General features: G+C 37.2%; 1 protein-coding gene across 1 annotated transcript; it reads right to left on the bottom strand.

Annotated features, from left to right (window-relative positions):
* Window positions 1–2,371: 2,371 nt before the first annotated feature.
* Window positions 2,372–15,609, bottom strand: LOC576003 (tyrosine--tRNA ligase, mitochondrial). Its single transcript, XM_776357.5, has 13 exons — window positions 15,484–15,609; window positions 13,524–13,649; window positions 12,950–13,097; window positions 11,175–11,350; window positions 10,599–10,700; window positions 9,986–10,100; window positions 7,955–8,033; window positions 7,430–7,539; window positions 6,247–6,345; window positions 5,571–5,637; window positions 5,017–5,202; window positions 4,412–4,537; window positions 2,372–3,710 (listed from the first exon to the last, which is right to left on the bottom strand). The coding sequence occupies exons 1-13, from the start codon at window positions 15,513–15,515 to the stop codon at window positions 3,676–3,678; spliced, it is 1,401 nt and encodes a 466-aa protein (XP_781450.4). The 5' UTR covers window positions 15,516–15,609; the 3' UTR covers window positions 2,372–3,675.
* Window positions 15,610–24,038: the final 8,429 nt, after the last annotated feature.

The following is a 24,038-nucleotide window of genomic DNA, read 5'->3' as shown; positions in this document are numbered from 1 at the left end:
GAGTCATCAAAATCATAATAAATTTGACCCAGTCTTGGTAAAGAAGCACTGTACACAGAAAGATGTATATGGGACTACACAAATGGTGTCGGGGCTAGTATACCTTGATATCCTTATCTTTCTATGCTCATTACTCAGCCAGTATACATTTTCTACCAAAATTGTTTGGCAAATGACATTCATTTGTAATCTTGAACATTCAGTGTAAGTTTTGTTTGATTCTGTGAGAATTCATTTTCTTTTTTTACCAGAACTCAAGTTTATCTTAAAGTGTGCTACTTCACAAATTGAAGATGAGGTCCTAGATGGCTGTGTTGATTTCATGGCTAAAGTAATTTAGTTGATCCTACCAGTTTGCTATAGCTTGTATTTTGTTCCCTTTTTTAGTGTAGTGTTGGCATTCATTAAGAAATGAATGTCTGTAACTCTGTAATTATGTAAACATATATTCTACAGGTGCTTTGAGAAGGCCTGTGGTCCTGAAATGCGCTTTAAAAGAACAAACTATTATTATTATTATTATTATTAATTCCCTCCTGATAGAATTTTTTATTCATATCCAAAGCTTGATTAATATTCTATTTCTCTGAATTGAAACTACTTTGAATTTCTATGTACATATATTTGAAGAGAGCTGATAGTTAACAAACACTTCCAGAGAGTTGCTTGTAATTTTTACACATAAATATTTGCATGTATGCTGTTGGGAGCCCCAAATTCACACAAAAAATTGATGGCAAAATTCCACATAAATTGTATTATAATGTGAAAGAGTATGTCATTTAAGACACACTTCTGCAAAGATCTTTCCCCAAAAAATGTGTTTGAAGTCAAACATTGATAGAAGAATATATAACTTGGGTTTTTGTGTTGTACGCAGAAAACCTAAATTGTATATTCTTTCATTAATATTTGACTTCCAATACATTTGTTTTGAAAATCCTTGCAGAAATGTGTATTAAATGACATCCTCTTTAACATTATGATACAATTTAAGTGAAATTTTGCTATCAAATTTTTGGGGCTCCCAACATTTTAGAGGGGCTTTATTGATGTATATATTTTGCATATAAAGAATAAAAAGTTGTATGTGTTAAATTGTTGCAATATGGAAAATGAAAAGGCACTTTGTATAGTACAGCAATCATGTGTAAAAAAAAAATCTGTGTCAATATCTATTACAAGGTTGCAATATATGAAATGTATATGTTATAGTTGTTCAATAAAATCAATGCACTATTGATATCGATGTAATTCCATGATTGTCAAACTCTTGCTTCAGTAAAGTATCCAAGGCAAGTCTTTCCCCTTTATGGCCGAACCACATATAATGGTATGTTGTTGGATAGATGGAAAGCTGTGACTGATCAGCATAAAACCAGTAATAAGTTGCCAGAATTAATGTGTTTCATTTAAATTTGTTTTTCTTAAGCTAGAGATTCCAAGCTTTTCTATGTTATTCGAAATTAGAGACGTATTGCCAGTTTTAGAACTGTCTGGTCACTAACATTCATTCCTTCTACTCTTGAGGCTATCACATTGTTTTATCTCTTTGATCGCCATTTCTTATTTTGACTTCAAAGTAAAACACAGAAATGAGAAACTTGCTTTTAGGCAACTTCAATATCACTCGGTGTTTTTTATTTAATTGCACACATAATATATCTTGGCGACAGATTACCATAGAAGTGAGTGCATCAAAACAACGGCTGACCTCAAGGTCGTTGCCATTGGCAATATAAAGCTCTTATGGCCTTGTGAAGATATGCACCGATTGTAACAACAAAACGGATCTTATTTGTAAATTTAATATTGATACCACACAATGAATGAAAATCTGCCTCTTAAAGGGGGTATGTCATGACGAGACTACGTGACTTTCCCTTTGCCTGACTTGGTGGACCAATCATGTATAACACGACTACGCGACCGCAGTATTCACGTGCGTGCAACATATGCAAAAACAGAAGCATGAGGAGAACTTTGGTCTGTTTCTCGAATGCTAGCGCTTGCTGACCGTTAATCAAGTCCATTCGTTAACGTGCAGTTGCCTAAAAGCAGTTGTAGATGGCGTTAACCCGTATTTGCCATGCTACACCCCTTTAAAGCTTTATACACAAGGCTATACTTTACTAGATATGTGCAAGCAACCATTATACAAGGTTTATCAAGAAGCTTCTAATGATTTCCAAGTATGTTGAGACACAAGATTATTACTTGCAGTGAGTGGATATGGCCACATACAGATTTTCAATTACTTCATATTTCAACAATCTACCATATGTATCTGTACATTTATTTGCAAAACATTCATATATTAAAATGCTCTTAAGTCCAAATGGAAGCTGAATACAAAGAAATCACCTTCTGATAACGTAAATATGCAATAAATCATTGCATAGGCATTTAACCTTGTATACACAGCACTATAATCTCACACTAGTAAAAACCTTTACATGTATATCACACTATAAGCTCATAAATTTGTATGCCAGTACCACTATTCTATATCTTCTTTGCTATATGAAATAATATAAGCATCTCACATACTCGTACTCATTACAAGCACAACTGTACTAAGGGATACTCTAGGGATGAAAGGAGAAATTATTTCTTTTAAAATCTGAAACTGAGGATTATGGTACAGGAGGAAATGTTTGATGAGAAGCATTCCCATTTATCAGGTACACACATTGCACAAACCTAATACAGGGAGGTCTACACTCTGCATGAAAACATATGTCAATGATATTATACAAATATTGCAAGCTCCAGCGCTCAGTATAACAAATATAGGAACAGACAATGTAAGAAATTCATGAGTGATGTTATATTTCACCAAGGTCGGAATAACAGGATGATGGGAATTATGAACTTGGAGGTAACATGTGTTATACTAAATGCATGAAATATTTGTTATACAAATTAAGGATAGTTGTGATCTCATGCCTTCCAGCCTTACGCATAAAATACATGCGGCTAACACAATGCAAACAACGGATACACGCTAGTGTGTGCAGGGATGCTTGGATAAGGTATGATAAAAAAACATACTCATTTGAACAGGTCGTCAATATAACTTCAAGAAATGACCGGTAGTGAAATATATAATTACCTTCCTCGCAGTAATTATCACATGATGAGCTGTGGACCAATCACAACGTTGTAGCTTTAAGAGCTATCTAAAATAACAGTATAGCATCTCATTGTATCCCATACATGTCATTACAGTAAAACCAAAACTTTTTGTAACATTTTGCAAGTGGTGTAGGTTCACATAGTTTCATGTTGCAAAAATGTTGAACCTCACTACAAAGAACACTTTCAACAACGTAATGTTGCTGGTCCCACTCCGTTGTCTCTTACTTTCAGTACTGAGATAACAAGGTTTCAAAATAAGGTCATTTCCCATGTTTCAATAATATATAGGTTCCACTGCACTGAAAGTTTGCAAATCAGAAAAGTTTCTTGCCACAAAAATGGCCATCATGAATGATTCAAGAAAGATGTTTTCATTACACTGTACAGTATAATTGCTATGTGTTAATACGATTCTGTGGTCATTTGATGACATGAATGACCTTTGACCTCTGCCTCTTATTGGGGGATGTTATCCTTCTAAAGCTACTGAGATGTTCCACATACTGAGAAGCTTGATATCAGACACCCCAGCCATCAGACCCATTTGATTAGTGTGTAGTTCTTCTTGCCTGTAGTGGAATGAGGTGTAAAGAAGAAAGGAAATGAAATTACAAAAAAACAATCACAATTAAGTTTTAATATGGTGTTGGTTGAGGTAAAGTTCTCTTCAGTAAGCTTTGAAATTCATAAGAGGACAATATAGGTCAGCATCATCTGTCCGAATTGAAGTAAACTATTCTTCCTTTTTTAGTTATTTTGAGATTTTATTATGAACTGAACATTATCTACAGGCTGTAAATCCAGAAACAATTACATGCCTGATACATTCATCATCAAGACAATCTAGCATGACAATCTTTCTTCATGACAATCATAAAATACAGCACAACACAAGTTACTTCTCATGAATCCAGTAAAAAACCATTACCTCATAGTTTGCAAAATATTACATTTTTACTTTTCTTAGGGTACTACATAGGCCTATGTTTTCAGTTTCTTCATTAGACACAGACTAGTCAGAGTCATTTCCAAACAGGATGAAAAATTAAAGAAATTGAAATGACAATTTAAAATCTTACAGTGAGATTATCGATTTCTCAACTTTATAATAGAAGAACTACATGTACTCTTTAGATAAAAATCTTAAGATATCAGGCTGTTGATAGATAAATTATGGAACTATATTCAATCACAAACTTTGTACATAGAGAGTACAATAAAAAAAAACATTACAATAACTAAAGTTTTAAAACAGAAAGATAAGGCTTACCTATTCTGAGTAATGTGACATTGTTACTAAGGATATGAAGACCTTTCTGCAGAACTTCATGTGGATTGGTAACTCTCTGTTTATTGACATAAACACCACCATCTTCTATGATTCCTACTCCTCGATCTATAACAAACAAACAAAGAATGATTTTTGGCTTGCTTGCACCCGAGAACTAAAGATTGCATGCTTGATCTTGTAATTAAAAAAAAGTTAGAAAAATCTTGGAAACAGCAGGATTTGAACCTGCATCTACTGCTTGTCGGGCAGCGACTCTACCACCAGGCCATCACTAGGCCATGGCACAGTCACGATGAACTAGAAACAAATACCCAAGCTCTCCTGATTCATTCTGACTTATTAATATTTATCAGTCCACCATTTGAATGTTAGGCTTCCCGGAGAAATTTCAATTGTTGTAAAGAATTGTTAGGCTTGCACCCAGTAAATGAATATCGCATGCTCGATCTTGCAATTCTTGACAGCAATTGAAAATCCTGGGAAGCCTAACATTCAAGGCTATTGTCCAAATAATATAAACCTAGCAATTTATTGCCCTTGGACTTCCGTATCAACATAAAAATAAAAGATGATAATCTACTAACCTTTTGGTAGAGCTCCTGCGGCTACAGCAACCTGATAGACAGTAAGACCAGGTTCTAGCATTATCTCTACAAAGCTTCCTCCACCGAAGAGTTGGCTCACTTCCTCTACGCTTAATCTCTCTAAGGCACCGGGATCAGAGCTGTACAAGGCTTCAGTCAAACGTCGGGCCTTTTCTAATCCTTCCTCTACAGAAAACGTTTGAAGAAAAATGGTGATACATATATAGTTCAGTTATCGTTGAAAAAAGTATATGATGCATCTACCAAATGTAGAGTACAGTTTTATGGCTAGAAGCCAAAAACCACTTGCATTCTAATTATTTTCTTCTTTCATACTCATCATTCTCCTAATATCAAAGTCTTTCTCTGGTCACTCCACTAGAATAAAGTGCTGCAGTTTTTATCAGTAGTTTTTTTTTCATGAGAAAAGGCATCACACCAATCAGAGCACCACATTTTTTGTTTTCTTTCATTCTTTCTATCTGTAATGTTTTTCACATCATTAAAATGTATCTTGTAATATCTCAATGTATCTTGGATGAATAATGACTTACCCCCATGAACTAATAGGAGCACTTGCTCAGCTAGCAACCTCTGAGCCTTTCGTTTCTCTGGCTTGGCCTACAAAAGAAATATAATTAGGAATAAAATAGAGTGACATCACTCTTTATAAATCAACCTACATGTACCTTTTTATGATTACATCCAAGCACTGGGTTCTGTATAACACTAAGGAGGTGCGATGACTATGTAGTAGAGCAGTAGTCTCGGTACCACCAGGACCCAGGTTTAAAACCAAGTCGATGCACTCGTGCCCTTTGGTAAGGCATTAATCCTCATTACCAAGTCCCTTGGAGAGGACTTAAAGCAGTCGGTCCTTTGGTCGCTTACTTACAAGCATATCCATGCTTTCTTAGCAGTCAGGTAAAACAAACCATCAAACCAATCAAGTTTAAACCATGGGCCAAGAAAAACCTATTTTGTGAATTTGGGTCTTTCATTTACTTTGAAAGCATGTTTGAAAGAAAAATGTATGTACCAGTAGTAACTGTCACCTCAGTGAGTGAAGTAATAGTTCAAGGTATTACTTTTAAACTGAGCAAATTAAAATTACAACTTAATATTCGTTTATAAAATCCAAGTATCATCAACTGAGCAATTATATTCCATCAGAATAAAAGAGTGCACTTTGCTTGTCATACATTATAAAACAGTGAATGTGACGATCACCTTGTGTTTCCTGACTACTGCATCAATATCTTGTAGAGGCAGGAATGTGAAGAGCTTCAGAGACTTCTCCACATCATTATCATGCATCCTGATGAAATACTAGAAAATACAAATACAATTAAGATAGTCTTTACAAAATATCATAACATCTACAGCTCTTCTTGTAAGTAGTGCTGCTGTTTATAAAGTTACAGAACTGTGAACTGTACACATTTCTGTCGATCAAGTTTCATTGGTTTTTTTTTTAAAGTAGCAAAAAGCAGGTATTAATTCTGTCCAAGTGGAGTGATGGAAAATATTGAAAAGAAAAGTTATATTGATGACCTGTCACCAGCTACATTAACATTTGGTTTTCTAGTCTGTCAATTTACAGGAGACTTCAAGAAAGCAATATTCTGAAATTGATCTATACAGAGATGCCAACCTCTTAACACACAAAAACAGACCGAGTATCCTAAAAAATCAGATTTTGGAGAGAAAAATCAGATTTTCATGAAAACTCTACACTACCAATGGCCGGTTGGCCCTGGGCCAGTAGAATTTCAGAAAAATGTGATACTGGTACGTACAGTCAAGTAAAATGTTTGCTCTTTCATCAAAATTTTATTCCACTCTTATTATCGTACTAAATACGATTAAATCATACTGGTTGGCATCACAGACTATATCCAAAAGATAATAATAATAATAATAATAATAATAATAATAATAATCTTTTAAAGTCCACCCCAAATTTTATTAAGTTAAACCGAAAATGGAAATTCTTTTTGATACAGTATTTAAGGATTACATGTATATTGTATTTCCTCAATAAGATGACACTTTTCCATCTTTTCAGTATTGAATTATATATATCTTATATAATTATGTATATTTAAGTTTATTTGTGTATAGTTATGTATTATACCATCAACTGACAAAGAGAGTCTCCTTCAGAAACTCAGTTTCTTTTGGTAATCCCAAGGCATTAGTTGATGTAATTATTGTTATTCGTTTTCTTGTATTCTTTGTAATTGTTATACTTGTTTATGTTCCTGGAAATGAAATATCATTAAAAATTAAAAATCAAAATCCATTTATCAAATCAGTTCTGAATTTCTGCACAGGATGATGTATTCTCTTAACCTTTGATATATTTAATATTCCACATGTTACTATTAATTGCAATGTAATGTACCCTTACCTGATAAAGGTCAAACTCTGAGGTTTTATCTCTGTTAATCCAGACTGCATTACCAGCTGTTTTACCAAGCTTGTCTCCAGTTGCACTCGTCACTAATGGGATAGTCAGACCTGGAAGATAAATAAACATTAATAAGTTTTACAGAATTCTGGGGTCAAATGAAGACAATGGAATACATGTCCATGTATGAACAAAAAGAAATGTGATATTGAGGCCATCTACAGATTTTAAACTTCAATATAATAACTTCGAGATTGATTATCCTTTTTTTTAATCTTTTTTTTTTACTAAATCAATAAAACCTCTGATAAAGGTAGGTTGGAATCTTACAGGTACAGATGGCAGCCTTGAAGGCTTAAAGGACAAGTCATCCTCATATACAAGTTGAATCAAATAAATAGAGACAAATTAAACAAACAAAACAGTGAAAGATTCATACAAAATATTTTGTCAAACATACTGTTTGCTACACAAACATATAATATTATCCTAATCCCACACCCTTTCAATATAAGGACTACTTACCATAAACCTCATTACCAGCTGTTCTTCTGATGAGATCATGACCAGACATGATATTACCCAATTGATCAGTTCCTCCTATCTGTTAATAAGACACAATAGTATAGTTTGATCAGTCATGCACTGTTTGATAGAAGCTACTTAGAAAGCAATAGAAGACATTGTGACAAGGATGGTCTTAGTGTTGTTTTTAAGTCTGGGCCCGTATTCAATAAACTTCTTAAGCTTGAAATCTAAGTACTTTTTCTTAAATTTTGGCTAAGAAAAAATCTTAGCCAAAAATCGTATTCTATAACAGCAATGGGGACTTAAGAAATTTGCCTTAAAATTAAGAAGGATTCTTAGATTTTAGCTAAGAAAAAGGACTTACGTAGCATGTCGTATTCTAATACAATCGAGATATCTAAGATAAGTAAGAAATCTACCCTATATTTAAGCATACTACGAGGATGCTTAAATGGGGCTTTGGCACCGGCAGCTCAGTGATGCTGCAAGCAACCGCTTCGGGTTTCGATCAAATGGAATAAAAACAATGCATGCAGCGCGAGCGCAGGTTATCAGTTGACCTTTATAACAACGTAAGCTTCGCGTAATACAGCGTCGACGGCGCAGCGCGCGCGCGCGCAGGAGCGCCATAGGCTCTGTGTACTTGTACTTATGTAACGTATGTTTGTTTGTACACAACTAAACGAGTAGTAGCATACATGCATATCATAACACTAAATCATGACATGGCTGTCGTATATAAAGAAACCGTCTCTTACTTTATTAGTCTTTGGCGCTTAAGTATGGAAACAGGGAATAATGTGCAATCGGCATAATATTAGGTGAGACAAAATTTGTTATAGTATGAGTCTGATAAAGGTTACATCTAGCCATTTAATTAATTTTAGGCCATCATAACAGTAGACGATGTAAAACAATGAAAGGGTAGCTCCAAATCCAATGCTAGCGCTGGTCGGCCGGCTAGCGACGGCGCTCCCTTCATACTCACAAACCCTGCGGCTGCGACATAATAAGTAAGCCCGGTTGGGCTTCTCGGAGTTGTTTGACAGAAAAGTATAAAAAGCCTACAGTAGATGTTAGATCTAGCCTCAGGTGGTCTTGACTAGACTGTTTTAGTGTCAGTTGGTCAATCCCGAAATAATTATGTGAGCATCGTTCCTCCCTTACGCTCTATCTCCCATACATGTTAGTGTATAATTTTCGTGCGGTGCGATTTTTATTTTAACACGCAAATTACATAGGCAAATCGAGTTGCAATTAATTCGCTCGAGTCGACCACATCAACTTTCCCACATGACGTCATCGGGTCTAAGAATTTGTCTTATCTTTCGTCTTAGCTAAGACAAACTGCTTTACGTGTTTAGAATACGGCTAAGGCAACTTTCTTAACCTAGACAAATTCTTAGACATTTTCTTAGACTTAAGAAAAATGTCTTAGAAGTTTATTGAATATTACGGGCCCTGGAATATTTTCTTGGGTGACTTCATCTAAGATATCTAGGGCTGGAATCTAGTTTGCATAAGTCTGGTATATTTTTCTTATAAACAGAGATAGTAGTCTGCATATCAAGATTTCCAAAAGATGTCAACAACAACAACTTTTTATATTCAGAAGACAACTTTTCTCAAAATCAAGATTCTTATCGTGTGAATTCTGATGTTTCATACAGTTTCCTAGAGGATTCATATGTTTAATCATATTTTTGAAACACAGATATGAAAACAATATCTTTAAATTGTGACATTTTAAATTTTTGTTTCTTTCTACAAGAAGAGAAAACCCTGATATATCATTGAGCTGCATATTTTGTTTAATAAGACAACTTGAGGATGAAGCATCTTTGAACAGGACCCTGTTGCACAAAACTTACCATTGATGGTAACTTTGCCATCAACAGCAACTACCATGGTAACAGGGCTTAACAGCCAATCAAAATCAAGGTTTCCATGGTAGTTACCATTGATGGCAAAGTTACAATCAATGGTAAATTGTGTGCAACAGGCCCTGAACACTTGAATTGCTTTTACCTGTATGTTACAGCCATATTGCTCATGTAAGTGCAAGAAGTCATAGGCCTGAAATATTTGATAGGCGAACTCAGAGAAACTCATTCCCTCAGGGCTGTTCAATCTTGTTTGGACGCTGGAAAAGTGAAAATGATGTTAAGGAGAGATAAATACTCTTTTTGTGAAAGGGAAACAATACCAAGTTACAATCAATTATTTCAACAAATACTGGCACACTTTTGAAACATACATTTCTATTATTACAGGACTGGGGTACGTTCCTCAAAACCGTCATAAGTCTAACTTCTTGACTATCCCATTAAAACGTGTATTAATTCTATAACACATGCTTCAAAGGGAAAGTCAAGAAGTTTGACGGTTTTGAGGGGAACAAGCCCCAGGACATCAATTATCACTGATATAAGCAGTCTTCTTGAATAAGGGCAATTGAGCATCCTTCATGTTTATGAAGTTAATGATGCATCACTAAATAAAAAAAGAGAAGATTTAATATCAAAGCCACAAAAGTGTGAAGTGCTCTGCAAAATTTAATTTCCAATTTTTTAAAAACAGAATACAATTATATCTTGCATGTCTTTAAGGTTGAATTTTTATCTCATTAGATTTAGCTTACCTCTGTCTTGACAGCATAGAACCCATCCTAAAGAATCGACCGTACGTCCCTAAGAACTGCACCAGGTTCTCTGATTTATACCAATCCTGGTTATTCATTATTCTGAAAAACAAAACATTGACAAAAATCTTGATAAATAAACAATGAGTAAATAAAAACGGTACTTATAAAGTGCTTACCAACAGTCTCTAAGCGCTAATACAGGGAATGACACAGGAATGACACAGGACTGATACAGGAATGATACAGGACTGATACAGGAATGATACAGAATATTTGAATATATGTACGGTATATTTTAATATTCTTACTTTACTTTTGAGGCTTGAGCATATTAGTCAGGTGGATTCAGTGCATTATCAATACTCTAAATTATTATCATTAGTTTAAAAAACCACTACTGGGGTAATTATTTTTACAAGCTAAGTATACACTCACAGGATAAATGTTTTGTAATTTTCTTTTTAGTGTTCAATAATCAGAATCAGGTTCATATCTTTCCCTTTACCATCGAATAACTTTCACAACTTCTATGTGGCTATATTTTTTACTTTAGATAGACAGAGATATTTCTACCTTATATCTGGCAGTGTCTTATCGCGTTTCCAGAAAAGTCTCTCATGATTAGTGAAGATTCGCTGAAGAGACTGGTGAATGGAAGCAGCGTTCCTTTCTACCAGGTCTGGATGTAATGATTCCCTTTCTGTTGATTTGCCACTGGGGTCACCAATCAAAGCAGTGGCTCCACCAATCTAGTACCAGTACATTCAATATAAAACACATTATTTCTATTTTTAAGAGTGATGCCTATGGCATCTATATGTCTTCAATCTTTTGCTGATATAAATTAATGATGTCAAGAAATCAATAGGATCAATTATTTTCACAGCATAGGTGGCACTGTTTAATATGGACCTTTGATAATGCCTTTAATAGGGCCGTTTACAATACCCTGCACATTTAAAGGTCGGGTGACATCCAAATACCACTGTCTCTTGTTAGCTCACTAATGATTATGATGTCACAAGATGAATGAGATCTGAAGCAATTTTTTTAGTGTGGAGCTTAGCAGGTCTGAGAAAATTAAATTGAAAAAATATTAAACAATTTACGAAATATGTTTAGATGTTTTAATAACAAAATATGAGTTGTATGCAGCCCTGCACATCAACAGAAATCAAATTATATTTGGATGTCACCCAATCTTTAAGGATAGCATATATTTCCTTTGAAAATTCAAAATGGCTTGATGGTTTATATAACGGATAACTAACTGTATCAAGAAGAAGGTGAGGATTGTTAGCACAACTTAAAACTTGCCTAATGAAATCATATTTGCGATTAATATTCATAAATTTTGAGGTACTAATGGATCAAAGACCCTTTCACAGATATACAGATATGTATTGTTTCAAATTTAGTTTAAAGGGATACTTGAGTTCTGTTACAGAGGGCGCTACACAAAACAAATTGTGAGATAATGAAAAATTGAGTGTCAAATTTGAAAGAACATACAATTTAAACGACAAAATCATCTTTGTTTCATCAAAATCCGTTCAGAGACGGTTGAAATATCCATAAATATACCATATCTAATATTTTGTACAACCACAAATATTCAATAATTTGAAAAAGCTGTTAAAAAAACGAAATAGCACCTTTTACGTTGTATTACAGCCGATGCCGATGTTGGATTTTTTGTTGGCTTTGTCGTGTTGGTTATATTACGCACAACCAGTCGGCCCATGTATTGTTATTATTAACTGATTAATTAACTAACGGTCAATGGTCACCATATTTTGTTTACAGTGGAGCTGAATTGGTACATGTATGATCGTTTTGGCTAAATTTTTACACATTTTGGGGCCTAAAATTACCTTCATAGCAATATTAGGTCCCAAAAGGGCACAAGATATGTCATAGATAAGAATAAGAGCAATAAGCATGCAATTTGAAGGCATTTGTGGTCTGAAAACAGAACTCAACTATCCCTTTAAAGATAAAGTTGAGTTCTGGTCATGCAATTGTATTGTGAACGAAAAGGTGTGGAATAGATCAGAAAAATTTGATCATGTAGCATGAAAGTATTGGTGTGTACTGCAAGGTTCTGGAGTCATCAAAATCATTACAAAATTTGGCCCAGTCTTTGTAAAGTAACAAGCACTGTACACAGAAAGAACTTCATTTCCTTATCATTCTATTCTCATTACTCAGCCAGTATACATTTTCTACCAAAATTGTTTGGCAAATGACATTTATTTGTAATATTTAACATTCAGTGTAAGTTTGGTTCTGTGGGAATTTGTTTTCTTTCTTTACCAGAACTTAAGTTTATCTTTAATGCAACTTACCAATGCTATACATTGATGTCCAGCTCTTTGGCAGTGTATAAGTGCTATGAGAGCTAGAAGATTACCAATGTGAAGGCTCTCAGCTGTAGGATCTACACCACAATAGATACTCTGAGGACTGGATGTCAGAAGCTTGGGCAATTCATCACTGTAGAAGAAAAGATAGAGGATTCATTCATTAATCAGGAAGTCCACCCTGCTATTAAGTTATAAAAGTTATAAAAGTACAAAGGTGAAAGAAACTGATATGTGAAAGTTTATTCTTGAAGAGTTATGACTGTAACATAATTAAATCAAGCAAGCACATACTGGCAACTTTGTGACATATCTTTCAAGTATCTTTCCTATTCGCTTTGTACTGGAACCATGTCCTTTTTTTTTCTTCTCCATTTTCCTCTTTGTTGATGAAGGATTAGATCTATAATGAGATGAATTTTGAAAATAAATACACAACAGACCAAAAGCATTGACTTCATTGTAGACCTGCATTATTCAAAATTTCAGCAACTTTACTTGCACATTAACATAGTCTGAGATATACAATACTTATTCAAAACATAAACTATTATATTACCTTTGAGGAGGGAATACATCATTGAAGACACCTCTATGATGGAGAGTCAATATGTTACTGTTAGTGCAGTATGTCTGTCTTCCATTCTGAACCACAAGTTGAGATTGAAGGTATCTTGTAAACAGTCTGTAATCAAATACAAAGTGTAGCTTCTTAAACATTAAGAAATTTCATTTTCTTGCGACATAATGAATAAAACATTTTCAATGGGTTTTTTAGCCTCTTGTTCCTCCAAATGTTGCATTCCAAACTGCTTGTACATTTTGTAAATCAGATTTATGCAAAGTTTATTCATAATAGGTGGAAACATATTTATTTGATTCTCACAGACAACAATGAAACTCCAGAAAACTCACCAGAAGGCATCCTAAAAACCTTAATTCTGCTGCCAAAAATGCAATATCAGTGCAAAAATATGAAAGTCTATCAAATGCTTCCAAAGTTCCACCTACATGTACATGTAGTAATGAGAAACTGGATCTGCCAAAATGAGCTAAAAGTAAAAGTAAAGTAAAAAAAAAAAAAAAAAAAAAAAAATTAGGGAGACCCAATCTACGAAACTGATACTGCAGAGTGCAGTGGCACATATCACATGACAGATATGTGTGAAGTAACCTCCTGTTTTGCCTTCCTTTATCAGGGTTTATGTTTATGATTCACAATCACAGTGTGTCTGAGTCACAGTTTCTGGCCCACTCTCTCAGCTCACTCAGAATCTAGCGATGTTGGGCAGCTAGCGTGCACGCACTGACTGTAGAAAGCTAAGAATAAGATCACTAAAAAGTGACATTATTGATACTTTTTCCTTTCCTTCTGCCCTTTGGGTGTGATTTTGGAATGTACTGCATTTGTGTACTTTTCCAATGCAGACGTGCCTAATGAACAGCCAACGCGCCCCCTCCCAACATTTTAAAGAACATGAATGATTAATTTCTCAATATAAAATTAAAAAACAGATCTAGAGTCTGGGGCTAGGGAGTAGGGCATCAAAATGCTAAGTCTGTAGGCCTACAGTCAGTAACAAAGAAAGACAAAGTAAGTAAGACTAGATCTAAATAGATTTCTAGACTAGTCTAGTAGATCTAGGTCTAAGTTAGACCGAATTTTTCTGTCTCTTTCGTTCGTTAGCCTCTGATTTGGGTAAGGTCAGCTCTCTCTTTAGAGACAGAACAGCCCTATACGCTGTAGTGGACGCGCGTTTGTGTAAAGAAACGTTACACAAAACTCGGCCAAACTTAATCCCTAATTTTGATATTTTACCGGATGCGTATCCGATGCATTTAAAGTCCTAAATTAGCTAAATGCTTAACTACTTCGGTTCCACTTACCAACTTGACTACTTGACTCCGTTTAATGGTCCCTTTTCAGGAAATTATGGGTCAAGATCGACATCCATGAAGAAAATCTTGCAGCCGGGTTGCGTATGACCGTTGACGTCATCTAAATCTCATTCCTTCTAGTCTACGCCGAAGGCAAAATGATTAGACTCTATAACGGAAAAACTGTGCATGTCATTACGAACTCGTAAGGGGAACTTCTTCATGGATGTCGATCTTGACCCATGGCATAATTTCCTGAAAAGGGACCATTAAACGGATTCAAGTAGACCTAGTCAAGTCAGTGTACAAAATATTAATCATGGACTGGTTCATTTATTCTAGAACCAAAATAAAGTGGCAGATCAAGTCAGGCCGTAATGAATTCAGTTATAGGGATTTAAGCGTTTTCTTAGTTGTGTTTCTGCATTTAATACTCGAATCTCATCAAATCGCAATCCCGTGCAGGCCCAAAGCCTGATCGCTGGCATTGCCATACACATACGTGCACGTGTGGGACTACACACACCACTTTTGCGATTCCTTTCTTCAGAATGCAGACAAAGTTACGAATTTCATTAGAAATCGCTAAACATACAATTATACAGAAAGTTATAATAATCATTGCAATAACATAATTTTACCTCTGGATGCTGAAGGAAGCTCTAAGAGACATTTTATCAGCAGATCAGTCCAGCATCTTTATGGGTTATGGTGTGTGAGAAAAGACAAATCTTAAAGTAAAGATGCCGTAAAACCATAGAGATAGTAGTATATCTCTATGCGTAAAACCAACACTTCGGGTTGTGTGCATTCGTGTTGCCCCTCCCCCTTTCGATCACCCAAGGAAAATTACCTATTTTTTTATATTTTTTAAATGGAGAGGCATGCACGCCGACCAAAATTAAAAGTGAGATTTTCATAGATCCAAGTTAAATTTAATTTCGTCATCATAATAGAAAGAGACCATGCACCCAGGCGCGGATCCAGGATTTCTTAGGGGGGGGGGGGCCCACTTTTTTGGTCCGAAAAAAAATCGTAACGACTCAGCCAGCCGCTAAATAAGCGGGGGGGGGGGGGGGGGGAGGACACTTTTTTTGTTTTGGTCTCGAAATTTGAAAATTTGACATTTTGTTCCGTGGGGGGGGGGTTAGGTCACCTTTTTTAGGTCAGCCGTTGGCATATTTTTTTTATTTTTTTTTAAATTTAAAAAAAAAAAAAAAAATCACAGAAAAGGGGGGGGGGGTGCTCCAAAATACACATATAAAAAACCGAAGGGGGGAGGGTCAACCCCCTAACCCCCTCCCCCCTTCCGTACGTGCCTACTCGTCTGAAAATAGTTTTTCCCCTCCCGCGCGAAGCGCGGAAGCTTTTACGTTTCATTAAATCATTAGAAAAAGAAGACGATTCGTTGTACAGTTTTTTACTCTTAATCCTCGTCTTAATTCATCCCCTCTCCCGCGCAAAGCTCGGAAGCTTTTACGTTTCATTAAATCATTAGAGAAAGAAGACGATTCGTTGTACCGTTCTCGACACTTAATCCTCATCTAAATTCAGTTTTCCCCTCCTCCCTCCCGCGCGAAGCGCGGAAGCTTGTACGTTTCATTAAATCATTAGAGAAAGAAGACGATTCGTTGTACCGTTCTCGAAAATAATCCTCGTCTGAATACAGCTTTTACGTTTCATTAAATCATTAGCGAAATAAGACGACTCGTTGTACCGTTATGAGTCATAACTACGCGCTCAAAAAACACGGGGGCGGTGGGCTATCAGCCCCCGTGAGCTACAAAATCGCCCCCGTCAGGTTGCTCACGGGGGCGATTGCAAAATTAAAAATCGCCCCGGTGGAATTATAAAATAAAGATAATCTTTTCTGTTATAACTTTAACACAATATTGAGTTTCAATTTTCAAACCAATGACCAATGAAATGGAACTAAGATTAGCGTGCAAGATTTCTCGTTTTATGAGTAGGCCTATTATTACCGATTCAGCTCGGAGTGCAGTGCCGCCGTCAGCAGTGGTTATAGGCCTACTGCGCCGTTAGTAGCGGTGCGTGTGCACGCTGCCGCGCCATGTCTGCTGGAGCTGGAGGCGATCGGGCAGCGACTTTGCGTTTTACACCCTGGCCTGGACATTTTCCCGGTAAATAGCAATGAAACTGCTTGAATGAGTCTAGTCTACGCTCCTCGATCGGGCGCGCCAGTTCCAAATCGAATCGTACATGCACAGACGTACGTCACGAAAAAAAAAAGTATATGAATGTCAAGCAGTAAATAAAGTGCAAATGAATTCATGTAAAACTGGTGTATAATTTCCTTTATATGTTATGTGTCTGTACATTACACTAGACAAAGTGATGAATGGAAAAAGAGAGAAAGAGAGGTCTTATAAACAAATATCATGAATTTAAAATGAGAAAGAGAGAAAGGGAGAGAGAGACAGAGGTCTTAGAAACAAATATGAATTCAAGAAGTGAGAAAGAGAGGGGGTCTTAGAAACAAATATCATGAATTGAGAGCTAGAGAGAGAGAGGTCTTAGAAACAAATATCAAGAAATGAGAAAGAGAGGGGGGGGGTCTTAGAAACAAATATGAAGAGAGAGAGAGAGGCCTTAGAAACAAATATGAAGAGGGGGTTAATGAGAGAGAAAGAAAGAGGGGTCTGAGAAATACATACGAGAGAGAGAGTGGGTCGAGAGAGAGAGGTCTTAGAAAACAAATATGAATAGAGATGGGGGGGGGGGGGCGGGGGAGAAATGGGTCTTAGAAAACAAATATGAAGAGAGATGAGGGGGGGGGGGAGGTCTTAGAAAACAAATATGAAGGGAGAGGGGTCAAGAGAATTAGAGAAATTAGGTCTTAGAAACAAATGACATGAATTTAAAAAATGAAAGACGTGATCCCACAATAATAGAAAATGGTACGAGTGCAATATTTAAATCACAGTTTATGTATTACATTACCATTACACATATTATGTCGAGTGTAGTCTGTGTATGTGTCGATATGTGTACACGTGTGTTAGGGGGGGGGGTCCGAATCAGCAAATGGTTTGAAAGTAGGCTACACGTCAAAAATTGAAACCCTGAAGAAGGCGGAATTAAACCACAAAAACCATAATATTATTTGGTTTCTCTCTTTCCTTACTTTGATTAATTCCTTCTCTAATTTCTCTCTTTCTTTCAAGTTAGTTTTTGTTTCTCTCTCTGCTTATGACATTCTTTGTTTCCATGTACCGCGTACCGCGACACTGGACATATATAGGACGTACGTTGAGCATTGCAGAAGAGCTACGTGCGCGCGCAATATCTTGTCATGGATAGACTTTTCCCAGTCGGTTCCTTGAAATTTATTGGGAAAAGGTCCAGGCCAGGGTGTAAAACGCAAAGTCGCGATCGGGCAAGGGCAGAAACATGGTCATGGCCTGGAGAAGTTTTTCGTTGTCAGCAAATAATGAACATCGACCAGTAAATCAATATTAGGGACTTTTAGATTTGCAACGTGTGACCTCCTTTTAAGGCACTGCCAGTGCTTAAAAGGACGTCACATGTGATTGTCAGTGCCTTAAAAGGACATAACACGTCCACGTCCACGTCCACGCAAATCTAAAAGTCCCTTTTGAGGAGAAGAGGAAGACCAAAATGTCGTGGAATGATATGGTAGCATGGGCAGATCTACGGCGGGGGGGGGGGGGGGTAGGGGGTTTAACCCCCTCCTCCCCGGCCCCCTTGGGCTGCCAAGTGAAAATGTGATATTAAAGCGGGGGGGGGGGGGGGGGAGGGGATTCTGGAGAGGAGGACTACTAATCTATTTTATTTTTTTCAGGGGGCGGGGTAAGTGAAGCGCCGTTTTAGCATGACTTTCTTTTTAACTCTTACTTTCACCTATCTCAGATAACCCTAAGTTTTTGGTTGCTGCTTTATATGTAGTTGATAATGCATGATTAAAAAAGAGAGAGAGAGAACCACCATCATTTTGCAATGGTTCAGGGTTCGTGTAATGTACATTTGAAACCATTTCTTAGCGTCTCAACCCTAAAAAAATAGCAAAACTATTTTTGAGGAAAAGCATTATACTGAATTAAATAAAGAATAATAGCTTTATATTGGATCATACTAATACTGATACGGGCTAAAGACAATGTGGTATTTGTATAGAGGTATTCCAAAATGACATTCTGATAATCAATTTTGTTCTGGTATCATGTATATACGCATAATACAACTGATCTTTATGATTTCTTAACGTGACATAGCTTCTTCTCCCTCTGCAAACAAAACAGAAAACAAGGTTATTTAATAAAAGGACCATGCGACAAATAATCATTGTGATTCAAATTGATGCAAGGTTTTTTTTTAATAAGCAATGCTTTTCACCAGAATCTTCTTTGTAAAAACGACTTTTACAAATCTCAGCCATGCAATTCTGCCACTGTGCTGTAAGATCACTTTGAGATAAGGAGAAGTTATTATGTGATGGGTATTTTAAATTGAATGGAACGTCTCAACTCAGTAAGCATGGCTGAGACTTGTAAAAGTTGTTTTTACAAAGAAGATTCGGGTGAATAGCAGTGCTTATTCAAACAAATATTCGCATCAATTTGAATCACAATCATTATTTGTCGCTTAATCCCTTTTAATGACCATGTTTTCTTTTTCGTTTGCAAGGAAAGAAGAAGATATGTCACGTTAAAGACATCATAAAGATCAGTGTTGTATGCGTATATATTATATACACAGGCCATTAACAGCTATGTAGCTTGTAAATTTGTAAGAGGGAAAATGCTGATTGAAATGATAATGATGAAATAGCATATAATTGAGGAGTATCATAGGTACCAATTCAATGGATATTTTTATAAAAAAGAGCCCCCGTCAGTAATAAAAGAGCCCCCGTGAGAAGGCTCACGGGGGCTCTTTTTTCGGGGGAAGAGCCCCCGTGGACAAAAAAATAATTTGAGCCCTGGTTATGACTTTTAATCCTTGTCTTAATTCAGTTTGCCCCTTTCCACGCGAAGCGCGGAAGCTTTTACGTTTCATTAAATCATTAAAGAAAGAAGACGATTCGTTGTACTGTTCTCGACTCTTAATCCTTGTCTAAATTCAGTTTTCCCCCCGCTTCGACGTTTCATTAAATTTTTAGAGAATGAAGACGATTCGTTGTTCCGCTCTCGGAAATAATTTAGTTTCCCCCACCCGCGCGAAGCGCGGAAGCTTTTACGTTTCATTAAATTATTATAGAAAGAAGACGATTCGTTGTACCGTTCCCGAAAATTATCCTCGTCTGAATTAAGTTCCCCCTGCCCTCCCCCGCGCATAGCGCGGAAGCTTTGACGTTTCATTAATTCATTAGAGAAAGGATTCGTTGTACCGTTCTCGACTCTTAATCCTTGTTTGAATTTCAAATATGTTCTTTGTCTATTCCCTTTTCTTCCTACGTCCTCTTCCTTTACACTCCTCTCTTTTTTGGCCGGCGTTTATTAGGGGACCACCCCACCGCCCCCCTGGCTACGCGCCTGCTGTCAGATGAACATATGTTGATACCTTGTCCGTCCCGGAAGCTCAGGGGTTTAAGGTTTTAATTTACGGTCAGATTAGCAGTCAGGGGTCCGCCTTAGCGCCCTAGACGGGGTCTAGGGGGCAGAGCCCCGGATGTTCAGGAGTTTAGGCATTTAATTACGGTCAGATGAGCATTATTTTGATACCTAATTGTTACAATGGCAGGTCACTAATTTGCTTTCTCTCCTTTTTCACTTTTCCTTCCCTTCCTTATCTCTCTTTTAGGTTTGCTGGGGGGGGGGGAGGGGCATGGTCATTTTGGTCCCCAACCCGCTCCACACATTGTTGGCGGGATTAACCGCAACTGATCTCCGCTTCTTTTCTCCCTTTTCTTTTTTTCTTCCTCTTTTTGTTCCCTTTTAGCTCTCCTCTTTTCCTTTTCCTTCCTTCTCTCTTTTTTTAGCGGGGACGGGAGGGCGGGGGGGGGGGAGGCTAGGGTCTTTTGCCCCCCCTCGATCCACAACTTGTTGGCGGGAAAATTGCAACTGTTATCCCCCTTCTTTTCTTTTCTTCTTCCTATTTTGTCCTTCCCTTTATCTCCTCTTTATCTTTTTTCTTTCCCTTTCCTTCCTTCTCTTTTATTTTTTTATTGGGGGGGGGGGGAGGCAAGTCCTCCCCCCCGATCTCCTTCTTCCCTCTTTTCTTTTCTTCTTCCTCTTCTTTTTTTCCCTTCCTCTCTTCTTTCCCTTCTTTTCCTTCTCTCTCTCTTTTTTTTTTTTGCGGGGGGGGGGGGGGGGGGCCAAGGCACGCTCGGCCCCCCCCCCCCTGGATCCGCGCCTGCATGCACCTAACTGCAAAAAAGAGAGGTACGGTGGCACGAATATTTATAGTCAACGGGTCTACCATGTTTTTAATAACATATTAATCTGAAATACTTGCATACTGGCGCGTACGCAGGGGAGGGGGGGGGGGGGGGTGGGGGGAGGGGGGGGGGGGGGGGGGGGGGGGGGGGGGGGGGGGGGGGGGGGGGGGGGGGGGGAGGGGTGGGCTTTGGGGGTTGACCCCCCCCTTTGGTATTTGTATGTGTGTATTTTTTAGGAAAACCCCCCTAAACCCCCACCCCCCCCCCCCCCTTTGGGTTTTTTTTTTTTTTTTTTTTTTTTTTTTTTAATTATAAAAAAAAAAATCATGCCCATGGCTGACCTAAAAAAGGTGACCTTACCCCCCCACCCCCCGAACGAATAAAAATGTCAAATTTTCAAATTTCGAGACCCCCAAAAAAATAAAAAATAGCGTCCTCTTGCATGTATTTTATATGTTGCAGTTTTATTTGTAGATTCAAGAAGTGTCGTGTAAGTAATTTTAAATTCCTGGATGGGAAGGACGACGCCCCCCCCCCCCACATTTCTCAAATATTCCCCCCCCCCAAGTGCTCTTACTTTGCGTTGTAAACTCCCCGGGTAAAACCGTCCCTTTTTCTGATAAGTTCCCATTTTTCTTTCTGATAAGTGCCGCTTTTCTTTTTTAATATACGAGCCTCTTTCCTCTTTTTATATTTGTCTCTTTTCACCTCTGATAAGCACCCCCTTTTACTTGACAAGTCTGCTCCTTTCTATAACGAGTGCCCTAAGCCCCACCGCACTAATGGTCAGGGGGGTTAGATCTCCCTGCAAGGTTATCTCATCAAATAAGCTCTCAATAGCATAAGAAAAAGAGGATCATGGTCATCCATTGGGCTTTTTTTTTAATTTGCTCTTTGCAAGTAGCTATAAGTAGTGCAGTGCAGGCTTTAATTCCCAGTTTCCCTTCTGAAAAAATTATTTTCGAATGTGTAAGTGCCTCTTTTAGAATATGATATGTGCCCCTTTCCAAAGTTCTTCATGTTACTATTGATAAATGTCCCTTTTACCTGTATTTGTCAATGTCGCTTACAAAATATGCCCTATAAAGTCATCATTTATAAAGAAACAACCTAGCTTCAAAGAATAGGCCGGGCAGCTTTGTTTTAACCCCCCCCCCCCTCCCGCTTATTCACCGGCTGGCTGTTTCGCCGCTAAATATTTTCTCACGAATTGGGCCCCCTCTTTGGCCCATTCCCCTGCCACCGGCTGGATCCGCCCCTGCAGAGGGGTGCACTGTCATCCATTTTTTGTTTATTATTACCAAATAAGCAGGAGGAAAAGTTGGTAGGGGCGGGGATATATAGATCGGCCGATTAATTTCCCTATTTTTGTCCAAGGTAAATAGTCTAAGGGGTCGTCCACTCGGTATGCAATCGACTGAAATCCCTGTTGATAATATATTGATAATTGATTTATTAAATGACTTCTATCATCTTTTCAAACAATATTCAAGAGCATCAATGTGGCATTGTATATACATTTTATATAGGCCTATTAAGAACGCTTAAAGGTAATACAAAGTTTTGGTATGGGGTCATGAATTTGGTTCAAATGAACATATTGAAAGCATGCGATCCTACAATATTCAGTGATCGTTGTCGCGGTTGAAATCGAGTCTAAAGTTATGAAATTATAAATAATAAACTCTTTATATTGTATAGCTCCCTCTCGAGGTCAAGATATTAATTAAGCCATAAAACTATATTTTTTGACTAAAGTCGACCAATTGGCTATTCTCGTTTGGAAATTATATATCACAACTACATATTGTGAGATTTTCATGGTCGTAGCTACCATCGTATGGTCGTAGGCGCTATTTGAAATTTATCAAAATTTACCGGGAGCACCGGTAAATTGTTATATTCCATTTTTCTCAAAGGCAGAAGTGTTTTAGGGGCTGAATTTGTTAGTGCTTATTATAAGTCCACAGGGGCATCCAAATATATCAAAATTGTAAAGAATCACTATCCAGCCAATTTTCAGAATTTCCAAAACTTTCTATTACCTTTAATGCGTTATGAGAAACGTGTTATATGGGGCTACAGCGGAAACCTGAAGCTTGATGAGCTTGCAGCTCTAAAATATTGGCCGTGACCCGTCATTAGAGGGGCACTGGTATTATTTGACATGGGAATTAAAACAAGACAATGCTATCGAGTGAAATGGTGCATGGATGTGGAAGTGGTCGTATACTCGTATCCTTTCTCTCTCTCTCTCTCTCTCTCTCTCTCTCTCTCTCTCTCTTTATATCCGTCCTACCCTCCCTCTACTTTGATATTAGCTACATTAAAGGTACTATGTCCCATTTGCAGGCCCCAAAAATGAAAAAAAAGGTTAAATTCCAACGGCATTTAAAAGAAAATACTAATTTAGAACTTCCCTAAAGTGGGAAAATAACGACTTTTAGTTGTCGAATCGACTTAGGAGCTATAAAGCCAGTAAGTAATAGTCTGATTTTTCAGACCAATGTACAGAATGGTCGTACGTTTTAATACTGCGCAAAGATTGTACCCTTTACAACTCTTTTCATGTATGTTATTACCAAAGAAGAAAAAAGCCAGTCAGTCACTCAATAGTGTATGACAGTGAAGTCTAGCAAGTAAACGGGTTTCCTTGCATAATTTGAATATTAAGACACTGCTAACGTTTACATTTCACAGATAGGACACACATGACATATTCATAATTCCTGCAAAGTTCTACATAATTTGATGTAGGCTGCAAAAGGGACATAGTATCATTAAGGGGGAACGATATATCCACACTCTCAAGATTCAAGATTCAAGATTCAAGATTTA

Source organism: Strongylocentrotus purpuratus, unplaced genomic scaffold, assembly GCF_000002235.5.
Source record: "Strongylocentrotus purpuratus isolate Spur 01 unplaced genomic scaffold, Spur_5.0 spur5_scaffold_14, whole genome shotgun sequence".
Lineage (NCBI taxonomy): Eukaryota > Metazoa > Echinodermata > Echinoidea > Camarodonta > Strongylocentrotidae > Strongylocentrotus > Strongylocentrotus purpuratus.
This window is presented reverse-complemented; position numbering and strand designations above follow the sequence as displayed.